Consider the following 16,862-nt stretch of genomic DNA (forward strand, 5'->3'; position numbering starts at 1 on the left):
ATGCATAACATAGATGTGACAGAAGAATAAAATATTGCAGTTGAATACTAATATGTTGAGCAATGCTCTTTGAATTCTTTTTTATTTAATCATTTGTGCTTATCATACATTTCAATTTCTTTAATTAAAAATGGTTAAATTAAAAAAAAAAAATGAGTCGTTGAATTGTGTTATTCCTTGGAATCACTTTTATTCATCAATGTATCCCAAGATTCAAATTTATATGGGCACACATGATTCATCGCATGATAGGAATCGTGGACTAGTAAAAGTATCAAATTTTATCATTCAAATTGTAAATAGTAAGATTCTAGAGAAGAGCAGACCAATTAGATATGCTAGTTTCGTTTTTCTTGTGTAAAATGTTTTTGTCACAGTCTGTTCTTCTAGGAGCTCATGAAATTAACCACTTTGGATTTATATGAGCGCACAGTTTAGGAGTATAAAAACAGTAAAAATTGAGAGATAGTGGAGCTGTACATGGTGCTACCCGGAGGTGTTCCTGAGCAGTTATATCTATGTTTGTATCTTGAGATGGACATTTCCCAACTGTAACACCATTTATCACACCTTGTGTGATTTCATTTGGGGTGGTCATTCAGAATTGTTTTATTGAATTATAGAACAAGGTCTCCTCATGCTAGTTTGTCAAAGTACAATTGCTGAATTATGTTTATGGAATGGATGGTACTGGTGGCGGGGGAGGAATTACTTTGCCATCCTAACTTGTATCTTCACGGGTTAAGAGGAAAGTACTAAATGCACACAGGGTCCGCGAAATCATTATTGATTTTTCATTCGGTGAAAAACACTAGAAAATTACAATGACAATTGCACGCAGAGAAGAAGGCAATTAAAGGGAAGCATTTGTATTATCCACACTGTAAAATATTGCCATTTGCCAATCTACAAAGTAAAATAGACAAAAACAAAAGATGGAGTCCAAGAATATAGCAGAATTGCATTTATATTAAATGGTGTACTATCTCTAGCTTCTTTGGCTTTGCACATAGCTGAGCTGAGGTTGCTCAATTGAAAATCTTTTATGTCTTCAAAGTTGCTCGATTTCCTTCAAGCAACATGAATGAATTTTGTAAATTTCTTCTATATTCATATAAAATAACTGGTAGCTCCTTCTCCTTTATGAAATATGAGAAAAGCCTTGACCAAATTAATGATTTGCCGCCTTATGTTACTTAAGGTAGATCCTTGGTGCCCATGTAACCGTACTTGCCTTCCTCTGGGAATTCAATCCTTAACGAATGTTTGTCCTCTTGACTGATCCATGATCCTGTCTTAAGGCTTTTGTAGAAGATGCAGCTCACAATTGTGTCAAGGATGATGAAGATTGAGTAGAGGTAAGCAATGAAAATCCCCTCCAAAGCCACACAAGGCCTTGCTATTCCAGCAATATGATAGGGCCTTACGACCCGAAATTGGAACAAGGCCTCAATGGCAGCCAAGGCCACGTTGACAGGAAGTGCCAGGAACAAAGCCATTGATGTCCTTCCCCTTAAGAGAAGACAAGCTTTCAGAATTGCCAAGTATCCACCATGTCCCTCCATGCCAGATAGAGCCAGTGCCATGCTGCATATGACAAGAGCATTGGCAAGAATCACAGAAAAGAGAATTGCCCCAGTTACTGATATGAAGAGGGTGAGGCCAGTAGGGGAAGAGTAGCCAAGTCTTTCAATGAAGCTGAAGGCCAAAAACATGAGACCAAAAGCAGTTGCATTTGCTGAGAGAATCAAGAAACAGTTGCAAAAATAGGTGTGGAGGAGAGGCTTGTAAAGGGATAGTATTGATTTGAAGGAAGGTGGAAAAGTTGGCTTGTGGTGATTGAGAGCCTGGATTATGGATGCTTTTGCAATGAGAAGAAAAGTGAGGGTGAAAGGAAGGGCGAGGATTGAAGAAGTGATTGTTTGAGAGACCTTGAGGTTGAGAATGGTAAACAAGTGTGAAGAAGGGAAGCCTGCAGCATCAAAGAGAGTCCTTAGGCGGCTATAGATTTGGGGCAAGAGGGATGAAGGTGAAGGGACTAATGCTTGAGAGAGGAGTATTGAAGCCGAGAAAGGAAAAGCTAGAAAAGCTGCTGTTGAGGTGAAGTGATGATAGTTTTGGAGAAAAGTGTGAGTTGATCTTCTGAGAATCTTGCATGAAACTTCCATTGGAATTGATCTTTTGGAAGATTGCCACAAGAGGGAGAGGGGATGTGGAAAAGAGTTGTGTGGCTTCTCAGTTCTCACCAATATGGACTCTATAATACTCATCAAAAGTGTACAAGAGTCAGGTGTTGGTGTTTCGTTTTCTGTCCTAGTTTTTCTTAAATGAGTTTGTCCTTTCTTTTGGAAATGGTAGGTTAGAGAGTTTAAGGGTTGGTGTTTTGAATGAATAGATAGGCCAACAAGAACAAACCAACGACTGCTATAAGGTGGAAGTGTTTGGACTTTGTTTTTACCAGAGGCTTTGGAAGCATTGTGGATTTTGCTTTGTGTTCTACGAATCTCACCAGATTAGCTGGTTTAAGAGGGCATAAGCATAGCACCTTTTCCTTGGTTTCACGATTTAATTTATTAGCATTTATCAACAGGCTAATGTGGAATTTGGTATGACAGGTCTTTTGTTTTTGTCTTGATGATGAGAGGAGCTTCTTCTCTTTCTAGATTGCTTGAAATGCACATTATTTGGTATATTATCATTCGAGCCACAACACTTTTTCAAGTCCTAGAAATATAATAGAAATGATGACAAAGTGAATTATGAAGCACTCGATGTTGGCCCCATTAACCTTGTAATTAAAGCGTCATTTAAAAATTTTAAGAGCAATTTATGACATGAGTGGAAAGTATAAAGTAAAATTTATACTTGAGGAAGGAGCATAGAATTTAATCCAAGTTGCCGTAATATACAATGAAAATTGTTATAAACTACTAGTAACTTGAGATGCATGCTGCTTAAGGTAGGACCACGACCCCAGTTTTGGACTTTTGACACTTTTCCCGTTGTATAATAAGTGAGTAATACGTAGCTTGTAAGCTATACTAATATCAATAATAATAACAAAAACAATATCAATAATAAGATATATCAAAATGGTTCCACTTCCATTAACAATTATTAGAGAAAGGGGACCCCTTAGCAACATGATGTATCTATAAATCTAGACGATCAATTTAACGTTAAATCACATGCATATAACACAACTAATGATTCATGTCAAATTAAAACGCCACACAAATTGGATGTGAGATGAAGGCTATGGAATTAGGATATCATAGACGTGGGGCAGGGGTGGGTTGAGTTCTTTATCATAGCTGATGCCATTGGTGAAAATGAACGGAGGACAAAACATGATGAATAGTGAATAGGGAATTCGTATTTTTTATTTATTTATCAGCAAATAGGGTATGCGTATGATTTAGTTGGTGAGCTAAGGTAGTTGTTTGACCTTGTAATTTTGGTGCAAGTTCGATGGGGTAATCTCTTAAATGATTTTGTTATTATAAGAAGGGAATATTATGTCATTAAATGATATTAAGTATTTTAGTTATACTTTTTTTCCTTGTTGAGATGTCAACATATATTTGTTGACATTCAAACTGAAATTTAAATTGCAATTAGGTGATTGAATATAAAGTAATAGACATTTGGATTGGGGACCCCGGGTTCCTTTCTTCTTCTGTAAAGGAAAAACAAAAAGGAAACCTTAAGAAGACAAAAAACGATTTCCAGCTTAGTATTATAAAAATAAGACTACATATACACAAAACAAAAGTGTCGGTTCCTTTTATTTATGGTTAAAATTAATTAAACTAGTTTATTTTAAATATCATGTTCGTCTAAAAACCAATCTAAACGATACTGACCCCCACCCCCCCAAAAAAAGGTGGAAGTTGACTAAACTTTTCGTACTTGATGCAATTTTTTAAAGGTTTTTTTTCTCTAAAATGTAACATATAGTAATCTACGCTTATATGGTTAAACAGAAATAAAAGCTTATGTTACATTGGTCCCTAGCTTCAATTTTTCTATGTTCATCTTTTCAATTTTATACCTACTAATTACACTAAATAATACTTGAAATGTATATTCTAGCTAGATTTCGTGTTGTTGAAGAAAAATATGTAAGCAGTTTTTTGGGTATGAATATGGTGGGATGCTCTAACAAGTAACATTATCCCTTTCAACATTACAACTTTAACATCGGGATATTTCCTCGTGTTTGGGACATTTTGACATACATTTCAGTGGTATTAGTATGTGGTAAACAATTTAATAAAAAAAATATAAGATTAAGGGGATTAATAATACAACTGTGTAACGGCACTGGAATGTACCATTTAATGGAGATTAACTCATGGTAACGAAAAAAGTGTTACATTCAATTCTTGCTAAATTTTTAATTGATAGGTCATTGAAAAACTGCTGGTAAGCTATTGTTGACTTGAGCACAAATATTAACGTAGAATTTATATTTAATTACAGTTTCATATTTTTATTAATTATTATTGTTTTAGACATTTTTCATTAATTATCACATTTAACAAAAAAATTAATAAATATATTACATTTAATAATGTACCATTTTTTTTATTCATTTAGTATATTTACCATTTACTTATGTTATTTCAAATATATAAGTGTGTGGTTGGGGGGTGGTTTGCTAATATAAACACTAACTTATTTTTTTAGTTTTAGTTGAAGTAAGTTGGCAAACTAAATCGTCAATGCACGTTAAGACACTTTTAGTTATACCTTGTTATTATACTTCAACTAAAAAATAAGTATGTGTATAATAGCAAAATGTTAGTAAATCCATATAAGTTAAAAGAATTATGATTTTCATTATTATATAAAATGAGAAATATACAAATTACATTGAATATATAATTAACAATAAAGTATTGAATAAATTTATAATATTAAAAATAGTTTAATTTAAATATGTATTAAAATCTATTAACTATATTATATAATTATATTTAATGAATACAACATTTAAAAATATAGTATATAATCAAATTTTTTAAAGAGTACATAATTAACTTAAACAATATAATTAAGCACTATATATATATGTGTGTGGTTTTTTTTTTACCTACCTATAATAAGTTTCTTAAAAAAAAACCTAGCTATAATAATTGATCAAATTTTCATCGTTTGACTATATATTGTATTTAATAGATATAGTATTTAATGTTGTTAGGCTTTCAACGGGAGAGGATCGGTGTATAGGATTTGAACCATTTTATAACTGAAAAACAAAGAAAAAATTCTATAAGAATCAAAATTACAACTGGTTCACTTTTAGGAACTAAAAATATATTTAAAATAATTTAATAAATATTTTATTTTTGGTACAGAAATAAAACTAAAACAGAAGCAATAAATATATTGTATTTAACAATACTTTGTTAACTGCCTAATAATACTAAATGCTATATTTTCTAAATTATTAAATATAATTCATAATAAAAATGATAGGAATTAAGAGACTAATTATTTTTATATTTAATTAAATTTAAAAATAAGCTTGATGAAATAATTCTTTTAAAAATTTAATAAACTAATAAATTTTAATATAAAATTTATTATATATGTATATAATAATTTTTATTTAATTTTAAATTTTAATATATATATATATATATATATATATATATATATACATACATATACTTAAAAAATATTTCATTTATTACATTTAAAAAATATTATATATATAAATTTTATATAAAAATCATAAGTTTAATAAAAATTTATATAGATATAAAAATTAATTATTAAATAAAAATTAATTGTTATAAGTAACATTAATTAATTTATAACATGATTAATTTATTAGCTTAGTTGATTAGAACATTATACTATTAACACAAAAATCAAAGGTTTAAGATCTAAATCATTAATTTTAAATTATTTTTTAAAACATATTTTTAACCATCGATATACGTGGTACAGAAAGAAAATCCTTAAATTCATGGCCCTATATTAGATTTGGACCATAACCATACTAGACTCTCCTATGGCCTTATGGGTCTGGGCTTTAGAAAATTTTGATGTTCCCTTTCTATCAAAATTTCATCTTATAACCAAAATTTTACCAATAATGTTTCTGAAAAAAATAATTGTATACAAATTATGCAGTATAACATTTCTTTCAGACCTAAAATTGCTGACCGCTAAAAATAATGACATGAAGCACTAAGGAACCGTTTGGTTTGAATGTATACAAAAAGGGTTAGCACCAAACCTAGAGGGGAAAGTCAGAGCTTCCGAAGTTTAATCCAAATATTTTATTAAAAAAAATCCATTGATTTTAAACTTTTAATTCTTATTCTTCTAATGTGATATTTTCTGTAGGGTTCTATTTCAAGAAACCTTTCTATAAGCACTTAGAGAATAAGAAAAAAAATATAATAAAATTCTTCGATAATCTAAAATTAACTTATGATTAAATTAATTTGTAAAAATTCTCTGATATTAAATTTTTAAAATTTGATTTTAACTTATGATATAAAATAATTTTATCTTACAAAAAAAATCATTTTATTTGATTTTTTCTTCCTATAAATATTTATGAAAAAGTTTGTTTGACGTAACTAAATCATTTTGAAAGTTAATCCATTAACTCAAGAGGAAGGATGAAATAATTGCGTTAAAAACAAGTAAAAACTCACATTTTGAGACACCAGATAGGTATAATACTTTGTATATTCCAGCTAACTTTTTGCTATATAACGTGACAGCACAAAACACGCTTGAGATACAAAATTTTTCTTACCCTATTGATGTTTTTTTTCCACTATGATCAATTATGACAACAGGGAGAAAATAACAGAGTAGGCTCTTTTTATACTTGAAAACTAAAATCACTCACTCCAATTTGGGGGTGCATCATGTTGCATGACAATGCTTAGAGGTTGATCCATATCATAAACTTCTGAAGTGAATATTAGCAGTAAGGAAGAGTGGCATTACTAATCCAACTCCTTTTGTGGGGGAACAAGGAGCTACCATAGTCACTTTGCCTTTGAACCTCTTTGTAATTAATTCCTGTCTAATCTAACTTTACCTTCCTTGAAAGTTGGCTATCTGAGAAAACAAAGCAGAATTAGCATCTGTGCTGTCAGACACATCACTTGCTGGATCACCCGAGTGACCTGCTATATTATCATTATCATTACATTCATTTGTGAATATACTTGCACTTTTTTCTTCAAGTTCTTTAATCCTTGTGGCATCTTTTTGTAGGCGCAAAGCATATTCCAAATGCCACAACACATCCTCCATACTAGGCCTTTCAACACCACAATCAGCTAAACATCTCTCAGCAGTTTGCACAAAAACATTGAACGATTGAGGACTGATAATCTTAACAATACGTGGATCAATTACTTCCCTGAGCACTCCTCTTTTATGTTGTTTCATTGCCCAATCAGCCAAATTAATCTCCTCTCTTGGCAGTGTAGGGTAAATAACTGGCCTAGCACAAAGTACCTCAATTAGGACTACCCCAAAAGAGAAAAAAAGCAGTGGCTATGGTAGCTCCTTGGTTGCTGAACTTGGCCCCTTCGTATTTCCCATCAACAGAGAAAAAACCATCCAAGCTGTCTGCATCGTTGCTCATCTTCATCACCTCAATTCTATTCACAATTGCATCGGTCCATGCCTTGTTGTAGATTGGCTGGTCCCACCTGAACCAAGATTGAACCGTTTGTGATGGAAGATGCATTTAGCACAAAGTCCTTGTAAAAGGCAGTGGCTAGAACTTTGGTTTGCGATGAAAGATCCAAATTTGACACACCCTCAATCCCATTGATGTACACGTTGAAGTATAACTGGTTGAGACCTAGGATCCACCACAGCAGGAGGGGGACATACGGAAGACAGGAATGGCAAATGTAGAAATCCCAAGAAACCAACAAATTTTTTTAATATTATTTATTATTTTAAAAAATTGAAAAATTAAGAGAGAATCTGATATTAAGATAAATAATATTGGAAAGTGCAGATATAATTTATTTTTTAATATTATTTATTATTTTAAAAAATTGAAAAATTAAGAGAGAATCTGATATTAAAATCAACCCTTTGAATTCTCCATGTGGGGAAAGTGCAGTTGCTGAATCTGATATTAGAGTGTCAGGGGCTGAGACAACCTCAATGGCATTGATGAACGCAAATGAGTTTTTCTTAGGCTTGAATTTAAGAGAGAATCTACTATCAGAAACATTAACAAGGTATTCCTTGAAAACAGATGTGTCATTGTTCCTCACAGAGAACTCATGCAAGAGCACGTGCTGATTGGTTTGGACAGAGAAAACCGCACTTGTTAGGTTATAGGAAGGGTCAGGGAGAGGGAAGAAGTAAAGACGAACCCAAAGTCTCCCACTTTTGTAGATGTAAAAGGAGTACGTGGATTCCTCTTGAAAAACTCTTGCGGTTTGATGCAAAGGAAGTGATGATGAAGAAGGAACAGAAGGGGAGAGATATGAGTCGAGTGATATTTGTAAATCTTCAGTTGTAGATAGGAGAGAAGTGGTTTCACGATCAGATTTGAAGGTTCTACCATCTTTGAGCAGAGTGGGGTGGGAGGAGCCACAATCAATGAGATAGTTAACATTAGGTGAGAAAGAAGAGTCACATTTGGCAGGGGTGAAAAGGAAAAAAGGTGAAGAAATATTGAAAGGGATGACACAAAAGGAAGCTTCACTATGATTCCTTTGTTTTCTTCTTCCATTGTTGAGGCTCCACAATGAGGGTGGAGATGAACATGGGGTACATGAATGATGAATACGAGGAAGAAACTGAAGGTAGTTTTTTTTTTTTTTGGAGAAGGTGCAATGCATGCAGCAGTTGGAGAAACAGAAGAGAGGTGTTTTGTTTGTAATGAAAGGGAGAAGAAGCAAGTTGTGTTGCATGTTGGAGGGTGTTGTTAGAATCGATAAAACTAATGATGAATCAGAGCGAGGTATACGTTGGACCCTAGAATGTCACTAATGACGTTTGTTTGTCCTAAAATTCTTTTATCAATGAGCAAGTGCAAACCGCGTAACAACCAAAGCGAATCGGTTTAGAAAGATTTTTGTTTTAGCATGATACATGCAATGCAACAGAGCATAATTTGACTACACATTTGCCATCTGTCCTTAATTAATATCATGATTGCCCATAAGATGACCCACCCGAGTTTACGAAATTGAAGCAAAAATATTCACTGTATGATAAATTGTTTGTGATTTAAGCTTCATTTTTGGTTCCTCAGGATAACAAAGTTTTAAAGTATAATTTACGGCTAAAAGTAAAGTAATTAATAAGAGATGATAAAGTACTAAAAGTATTTCTTTTTTTGTTGGTTTTTCCGACATTTGCTTTTTTAATTTAGGATTCCTAGTATGAGAACATTACATTTGATTAGTTCACATTTATTTGATCTACAGTTAAGTTAGAAAAGTCCAATGATTTAGACGCTTGGTGGTAGATTCATATGACAGTTGCAACCACTTTTTTTAATTTTAAAATGCAATAATAATATTTTTCTTATTCTATTTGTTTGTTTCCTTCTTTGGCTTAATCATTTTAAAAATTATAAGAACTAAATAAAAATGGCGCTTATTACCAGTAAAACACTTTAGAATAAAATAAGATGATACATATTAGGATTGATCTAGTAGTAAGAGTTTAAACAATTTGTATGAGGTGTTAAATTAAAATCACATTGTATATTAAAAAATGAGATTGAATATTTTACAACTTATAATTAGAATTGTAAAAATGAATCAACCCTTATTTTAGTCAATTTGTCATATGGCAGTAAAAAAAAGTTAATTTGTCATGTTTTTAATTTTAACAAATAAAAATTAACTTATCATATTTAACATTTAAGTGAACCCATTTGAGTTCATTCTTTATAGTAAATTCAATTCAACTCATCAAGAGTAATGGATTAATTAAATGAATCGATACATCATATATTTTTTTAGCAATCATAAATATTCTTTAAGGAAACACTTTTATTTGAGCGGGGTAAAGTCGTTTTAGGTGATTAAGACATTCTTCTAAATATCTAATTATATATGTAAGATTCAAATTTAAAATTACTGAGTAAACTCGAATAACTAATGAGTCATTTAATTTATGCACTTAACATTACTAGCACGTCATACTTTTGAAATACAAAAGTGTTTTAAATATATAATAAAAATAAAATTTTAAGTATTAATCAATTTTGAGCCTTTTAACTAGCTGTTAGCAAATTAGTTCACTTAACGTCTTCCACAGTTTACAATGAACATAAAATATGTGTATGCATGCACACACATAATCATAGTTCTAGGGCTGGGCATTGATCTGGTTTGGTTGGAGTCCAGTTCAAAAAGTCTAATTTGAACCAAATCGGTACCCTTAATTCAGACTCATTTCTAACAGGATGAACTATCAATTTGGATGGGTTATGACTCAGGCTAATTTATGGGCCAATAATTTCTCTGTGCTTTATATAAAGATTCAAACCAGTTTTTTGCACAATTTAAAAATTCTAAAAACTAAGGCCATTTTTTTATTGTAAAAAAAAACACTAAAGCCATTTTTATACTACTATAAGTTATAATGGGTGCCAAAAGTTTGGACCAGGACAGTAACTTTTCTTTAAATTGTTTTTCTTAAATAAAATTAACCATTCAAAATACTTTAGCATGAGAGAATACAGTATTTTCTCCATCATCTTAAATACACATGAGGATTCGACCGGCATTTTGTTATCTGTCTGGCCAAAAAAATACATAGAGAACTAAAATTGTAAAAAATAAAATTAAAATATCAATAGGTAGGTTTAATTATCTATTTAATCTCAATAATTTTTAAATTTATTCCTTTTACAGTTCATATAGTTAATAACTAAATTTTTTAGTTCCTGATATTTATATTTTAATTCCTAAAAGTTTTATGCCGTTAACTTTTTTAATTCCATTAATTAAAATTTTTTAACAATAAAAACCTTTTATGAATTAAAATGTAAATTTTAAGGACAATAAGACTCATTTAAATTAGGAGGAGATAAATTTAAAATCGGTAAGAATTAAATAGATAATTAAACTTAATAGATATATTTGTGAAAAATGATTTAAATTTGATTCTCACATAATATATATATTTGGGAAGGAGAGATGAATTTCAAATGTGATTAAACATAATTAATTTTATAATCCGCTCAAAGAATAAAAAATTTATAAGAATAGCAGGAGATTCCACCGAAAAATGAAATACCTTAATTAACATATTAAAAAAAATAATTAAAATCGTGACCCATAAATTAAAGAGAATTAAAATTATAATTCAGCCAATTAATTTAAATCAAAATAATACGTATCATAATGATATATTTTTTTTATTTTTTATTTTTTATGTTGACATTCAAATTTTGACCAAGATTGGAGAAAGCCGGGAAGGTAACAGGCTAATACTAGGTTAGGTTAACCGAAGCAAAGCAACCCTGGCCTTCCGGTACAGTACAGAGGTAATCACTTATGAATTCTATAATTTCTTGCTTTGGCTGATGAAAGTGAAGTCTTGAACTTGAATGAAGAAGGATGGTGGATTCTGACCTTCCACCGAGTCCAAATGATTTCCTATTTCCCCCAATCGACCACGAAAATCTCCAAATTGCGTCACAAACCCCTCCCTCACCTCCTTCACCCCAACCCTTCGATTCTCGTCTTCGCGGCTGGATTAGTATCTCCTTCCACATATTGCGTTCCAAGCTTTCATCTTTGATGCAGAGAGGGCCAATTTGGTCAATTGGGCTGCCTTCTGCAGCGCTTCTAATGTCATGCTGGATCTTCATCTCCATCAGGAAGAAGATAACCCTCACGCCCAATGAAGCGCGTCTCGTTAACATCATCAAGGACAAAGATCGGGTTCGTAAATTTCTTCTCTTTCTTTCATTACAATTTCGGCCATGCCATCATCATCATCATCATCATTCAAATGAAATTTGAAATTATTTAGGAATTAAAGTTAATGGTAATTTTACTAATTTGTAAACACCTTCTCTTAACGCACCAAAGCGCCTTTTAAAGGATGACACACACAACACGACAGTGAAAGGTCACGAGAGTTAAAGCAAAGAATACTTGAGATGCGATGAGCCTAACAATGTCAGCCTACTTTAGGTAGAAATAGTTTTCTACCCTAACAAGAAAGGTTCAGGGGTATATCTCATTGGAAGTGGATTCAATTGCATTGGAGGAAATTTATAACAAAGAATGTACTGACCTTGTTTGCCCAAAGGGAAAAAATTAATTATGGTTTTGTGAAGAAGGCATTTCCTACCATTATTTAAACATTGGATGTGTATGTTGGCATGAACTATTGAGTGTGTTCCGATTGAACTCACCATGATTTTTGGAAGCAACAAACAGATAAAATCATGGTGAGTTCACCACAAAAGCAAATATTTGTTGCTTCTATAAATCATGGTGAGTTGAACTAACCACTAATTCAAGCTCACACTGATTCTCTATGCAAATGCAATCATGTCTCATTTCTATTGATTCATTCTCTTGAAGCTAAGCATTTTTTTTACCGCTTTCCTCTCTGTCCTCCTTTGCTATGACCTTCATTTCTAACTGCTAGCTACTTTTATTTACAGAAAATTGCCAAACTCTTGCACCAGATTGCACAAATGAATGAAATACTCATAGATCGTCACAAAGCTTTGGTTGCAAAAGCAGCGGCAGCGGAATGATTTCCTAAAGCTTGTGAATATGGTAGCTCACATTCACAAGGAACAGTGGTCGGGGCTTCACCCTGCCTACACCAATGATCATTGATGCTGCTGTTATCTTCTTTCTATTTTTGAAATACCACTGCTTACATGTGCATTTTGTAATTTGCTTGGATTCTGCATGTGAGTTAGGTTGTAAATTGACATAGCAACTAATAGTTATTCTTTGCACATGTTCCTGCTACAGCCAAGTGATTGAACAATCAGAACTGGCATATCAAACCTAATCAAAGCAAATGGCTTACGAATGAGGCGCCTTTGGGGTTATATCATTAATCTGCGTGAAAACTTTGACGAATGAAGTTCTCCACTCTTCATGGATAACCACAGCATTTACGCAGCGAAGCTGGCAGAACACTCTAACTGTACTAACGGTTTGTTAACTAGGTTCTTGGTGATCAATGTTGCATTTGTTCAAGTCCTTATGTTAACTTAATGACTTCCACCATATTTGGTTAGCTTTTGGAAAATCAAAAATCCCATTCTTTTATTTACTGTATTTGAGATGCATGTCACAGAACATCCAAGAACGTATCATTCTAAAGTGTTATGGAGTGAATTTTGACGATTAGTATTTAGTAAACAGGCCCGTGATTAATTATTATTTGAAGAATTTGTTTAATGTTTTCAAAGAATTATTTGTTTCATGCAGAATTACAGTTTTTCATTTCATTTTCTACTTTGTTAATTGCATGTAAGAGGATTTACGGCGCAACCTCTTCAAAAGCTTAGTCAACAATGACAAGTCTGGACCCGAAAAACAAATGACGACGAAATTATACAATGTAACAAGGAAAAGAGCCATGGCCACTTAAGTTTTAACCAAATAACTACGCAATTATTTGTTGGTACAATGAACGCGACACCTTGCACGTCATTCAAGTCTCATTTTGCAATTATGCAATTATAATTTATAAGAGACATGATAATGACGGGGATATCTACGAAAGATAACAAGTCATGTGATGTTAGGAATCTCTTAAAAGCTTCCTACTAAACTAAGAGTGACTGAGTTACCACCACCGGCAGCGCAGCAAGAGTACTTTCACACTCCTTTTGATACTATATGAACTCACTCTTAGTGGAGTAAGCATATAATGTCACCTCATGATTACAAGGATATTACAAAATTGAATTAAAGAATATGCTAATAGCCAAATATTAAAACTTTTCTAGCATACTGTTACTAATAGCACATTGTTATGCTACGCTCATCAGACATAAGTGATATACATTAACCTGCCCCAAATATATATATTTTCTTAAGCTCTTGAATAGTCGTAAATGGGAAGGGAAAAAATGATTGGAAAGTGAAAACAACTTTTCAAGAAAATACAAGATTTGTTTTATTTATATTTCCATTCACAAATCGTAGAGTGCGCAGGAATGTATACTCGGAACGAAAGCTGTAACTGACAAAGAAATGTGCTAATGTTAACATGTAAGAAAGCAGGGCCTCGTGAGACATGATATTCAAATATCATGCCACTGTATTTGTCAATATGAATAACACCTTTTTGGTTCCAAGACAAAACAGTGTTGCAGTTAAAAGATGTTGGTGTCTGGTATAGATTTTTATCCTATCGTTACATGTCAAAAGGCCACTCCCAACATTTTGGATTCACTGTTATCACGGGGGTAAACATGAATCCAAAACATTGTCCAAATATATAAAAAAAATATATCACTTCAAATCTTAATTGGGCAAACTATCACACACTTCCTTTGTTAAACACATTTGAGATATGCAGATCAAATATAACAGCTACAGAAAACAGTAGTTACCTCATGTTACAACATATCACAACGATATCAAAGAGGACAGGGAAGTATATTAATTAAGTTGGTGAACTCATTTCATGTCACAAAAGTCCAAATACAAAGGAAGCTCAGTATACAGCAGATGAGTAAATAAATTTTGTTTGCTGATTTGCTCAAACCTGGAAGAAAGAAGATAACTTACGAAAGAATTCTATCCTAACATTCTCAAAGAAGTACCAAGACAACAGAAGAAGCAGAATTACATGCGAACCGTCCCCAAATGAAACTCCACTTCTAAATAATTACTCTCTACAATACCACCATTGAACAACAACTTTCTCACTAGCTCTTTGATTCCGTGTTTTCCGTAGAATGTCTTCGAATATCAAACTGGTCTACAAACTCCAAAGGACTAACTGTCTCATTTCTGATCCTCTTGATCTTAGGACTCAAGAGACCACGGTGCCTGAACCCATAGAGCTTGAGCACCTGATTATCTGCAAAATTGAAAGCCCTCTCCATGCTACTGAGGCACCTCTCCACAGGATAATCTCCATAGCTCCCACACGGCTTACATCCAACAAAATGTGTAACAAACGGCCACCTCTCATCCCCCAACCCTGGGTGATACTTCTCAATCATCTCCTCATACCGATCAACCAACCCGGCCCAGTAACCGTGCAAGTAGAATGAATTCTCAAGAAACACCTTGTCCATCCACTTCTCCTTCTTGGACAGCAACAAGTATATCAATGCGGACTGATCATCAGCCTCAAACGCCGGCCTCCCCTTGAGATTGGCCGTCAAGATCTTCCCGGCCTCCTCGCGCACCGGCCCCTTGGGGCCCATGGGAGCCCAATCATCAAGCAAATCCAAAGACCACTGACAGTTCCTAAACAGAAAACTCCCGGTATTCACCGCAATCCAAGACTTCTGCTCAAACAACAAATCAGGGTAACCATGAAGCACCAAATTGTACTCATCATACTTAGACATTGGAAGCTCAAACACCATATCAGTAAAAAAAGCATCACTATCCATCCACCAAATCCACTCCACCTCAGGATGCGACAGCATCAACCTCCGAATCATAGGCAACTTAGCCCAATACCCAGCAAGTTCCACATCCAAATGAGCCAAATTATACACAATTTCAATCCCGTGTAATCTACAGTAATCAATCTTATTCTTAATCGACTTCAAAAGGTAATGATCTCCAATAGGGTTATCACAGGGCTTGGGAGGGGAACCGGTAAGGAGCAAGATGCGAGGTTTACCTCTGACGAAATTAGGGTACTCAGGGTTTTGGTGAAGCCAATTTTTGCGCTCTGTGTCCCAACTAGCGATCTTGGGGCCGAGGGTGAAGGTGTCGTTAGGGTTGAAGAATTGCTGGTCGTCGGGATCGGAAGGGTCGGCGTCGGATCGGATCTCGGCGAGGATGCGGTTGGTCTCCTCGATGAGATTCTGGTTGACGGCGTCGTTGTCGGAGGAACCGAGGTTGACACCGATGGTGCCGCGGAGGACGAGGATGGTGACGAAGCCGCAGAGGATGGTGATCTTGATGTTGTTGAAGGTCTTCTGGATCTGGCGGCCGCGGGGAAGCGCGTTGCCGCCGCGGCTTCGCGCGTTGGAGGTCGGCAAGCCCACGCCGGTGCTGCGCTTGTGGTGGTGGTTCTCTTGCCCCATGTCGCGAGATTTGGGGGGAATTGAATTATAACTAACACGAATCAGTGGACACAGCGAAGAGTGTGGTGTGGTTTGCGAAATGCATAAATGGTTGGTGTTAGGGAGTGTTTGGTTTGGTTAATTGGAGGGAAAGGGAAAAGGTTTGAGACAGAGACTAGAGGGTGCTTGTTTGAGTCTGAGAAGGAGGTTTAGAAACAAAAATCATTGGATTTTGAAGAAAAGCGAGATTGAAGAAACAAAATATGTGTTTTTTCTTAGTGCCGGATCTTCAACACTTATAAATAAATACTAATAAGTAATGCTCTTTATCGTGTTAATATTTTACTACCTTTTCTGTCTATATTTTATACGATTTTCTTTTCGAACATGATTGGGATACACTAGTTGAACTCCGACCCGGTGAGAGATAAAAAAAAAATAAATAGAAAATACATCAAATCAGTGATGTAATATGACAGACAAAAAAATACTATGAAAAATAAAATTTACGATTAAATAGGATAAAAAATGTTACTACCTTTTTTAATCCAAATAAAAATATATCTTATATGTGAATAAGAGACAATAATAGACAATTCACATTTTTAGAAAAGAGGAATAAAAATAGATTTATTTTTCAGGAATTAAA

General features: G+C 33.6%; 4 protein-coding genes and 1 long non-coding RNA gene across 5 annotated transcripts; 2 read left to right on the forward strand and 3 right to left on the reverse strand.

The window, feature by feature from the left end:
• Positions 1-771: 771 nt before the first annotated feature.
• On the reverse strand, positions 772-2,577 carry LOC114411836. Its single transcript, XM_028375563.1, has one exon. It carries the CDS (start codon positions 2,268-2,270, stop codon positions 1,197-1,199), a length of 1,074 nt encoding a protein of 357 aa, XP_028231364.1. The 5' UTR covers positions 2,271-2,577; the 3' UTR covers positions 772-1,196.
• A 4,924-nt stretch (positions 2,578-7,501) lies between these two features.
• LOC114413783 (probable receptor-like protein kinase At5g61350) lies at positions 7,502-8,852 on the reverse strand. Its single transcript, XM_028378321.1, has 2 exons — positions 8,092-8,852; positions 7,502-7,697 (listed from the first exon to the last, which is right to left on the reverse strand). Exons 1-2 carry the CDS (start codon positions 8,850-8,852, stop codon positions 7,502-7,504), a joined length of 957 nt encoding a protein of 318 aa, XP_028234122.1.
• A 2,540-nt stretch (positions 8,853-11,392) lies between these two features.
• Positions 11,393-13,409, forward strand: LOC114411839. Its single transcript, XR_003666538.1, has 2 exons — positions 11,393-11,518; positions 12,975-13,409. It is a non-coding gene; the product is annotated as an uncharacterized LOC114411839 (long non-coding RNA).
• On the forward strand, positions 11,430-13,418 carry LOC114411838. The gene is made up of 2 exons (XM_028375565.1): positions 11,430-11,918; positions 12,653-13,418. Exons 1-2 carry the CDS (start codon positions 11,592-11,594, stop codon positions 12,746-12,748), a joined length of 423 nt encoding a protein of 140 aa, XP_028231366.1. The 5' UTR covers positions 11,430-11,591; the 3' UTR covers positions 12,749-13,418.
• A 1,128-nt stretch (positions 13,419-14,546) lies between these two features.
• Positions 14,547-16,522, reverse strand: LOC114411837 (probable xyloglucan 6-xylosyltransferase 5). Its single transcript, XM_028375564.1, has one exon. It carries the CDS (start codon positions 16,232-16,234, stop codon positions 14,891-14,893), a length of 1,344 nt encoding a protein of 447 aa, XP_028231365.1. The 5' UTR covers positions 16,235-16,522; the 3' UTR covers positions 14,547-14,890.
• Between the last annotated feature and the right edge of the window lie 340 nt (positions 16,523-16,862).

This window comes from Glycine soja, chromosome 5 (assembly GCF_004193775.1).
Source record: "Glycine soja cultivar W05 chromosome 5, ASM419377v2, whole genome shotgun sequence".
In the NCBI taxonomy this organism is placed as follows: domain Eukaryota; kingdom Viridiplantae; phylum Streptophyta; class Magnoliopsida; order Fabales; family Fabaceae; genus Glycine; species Glycine soja.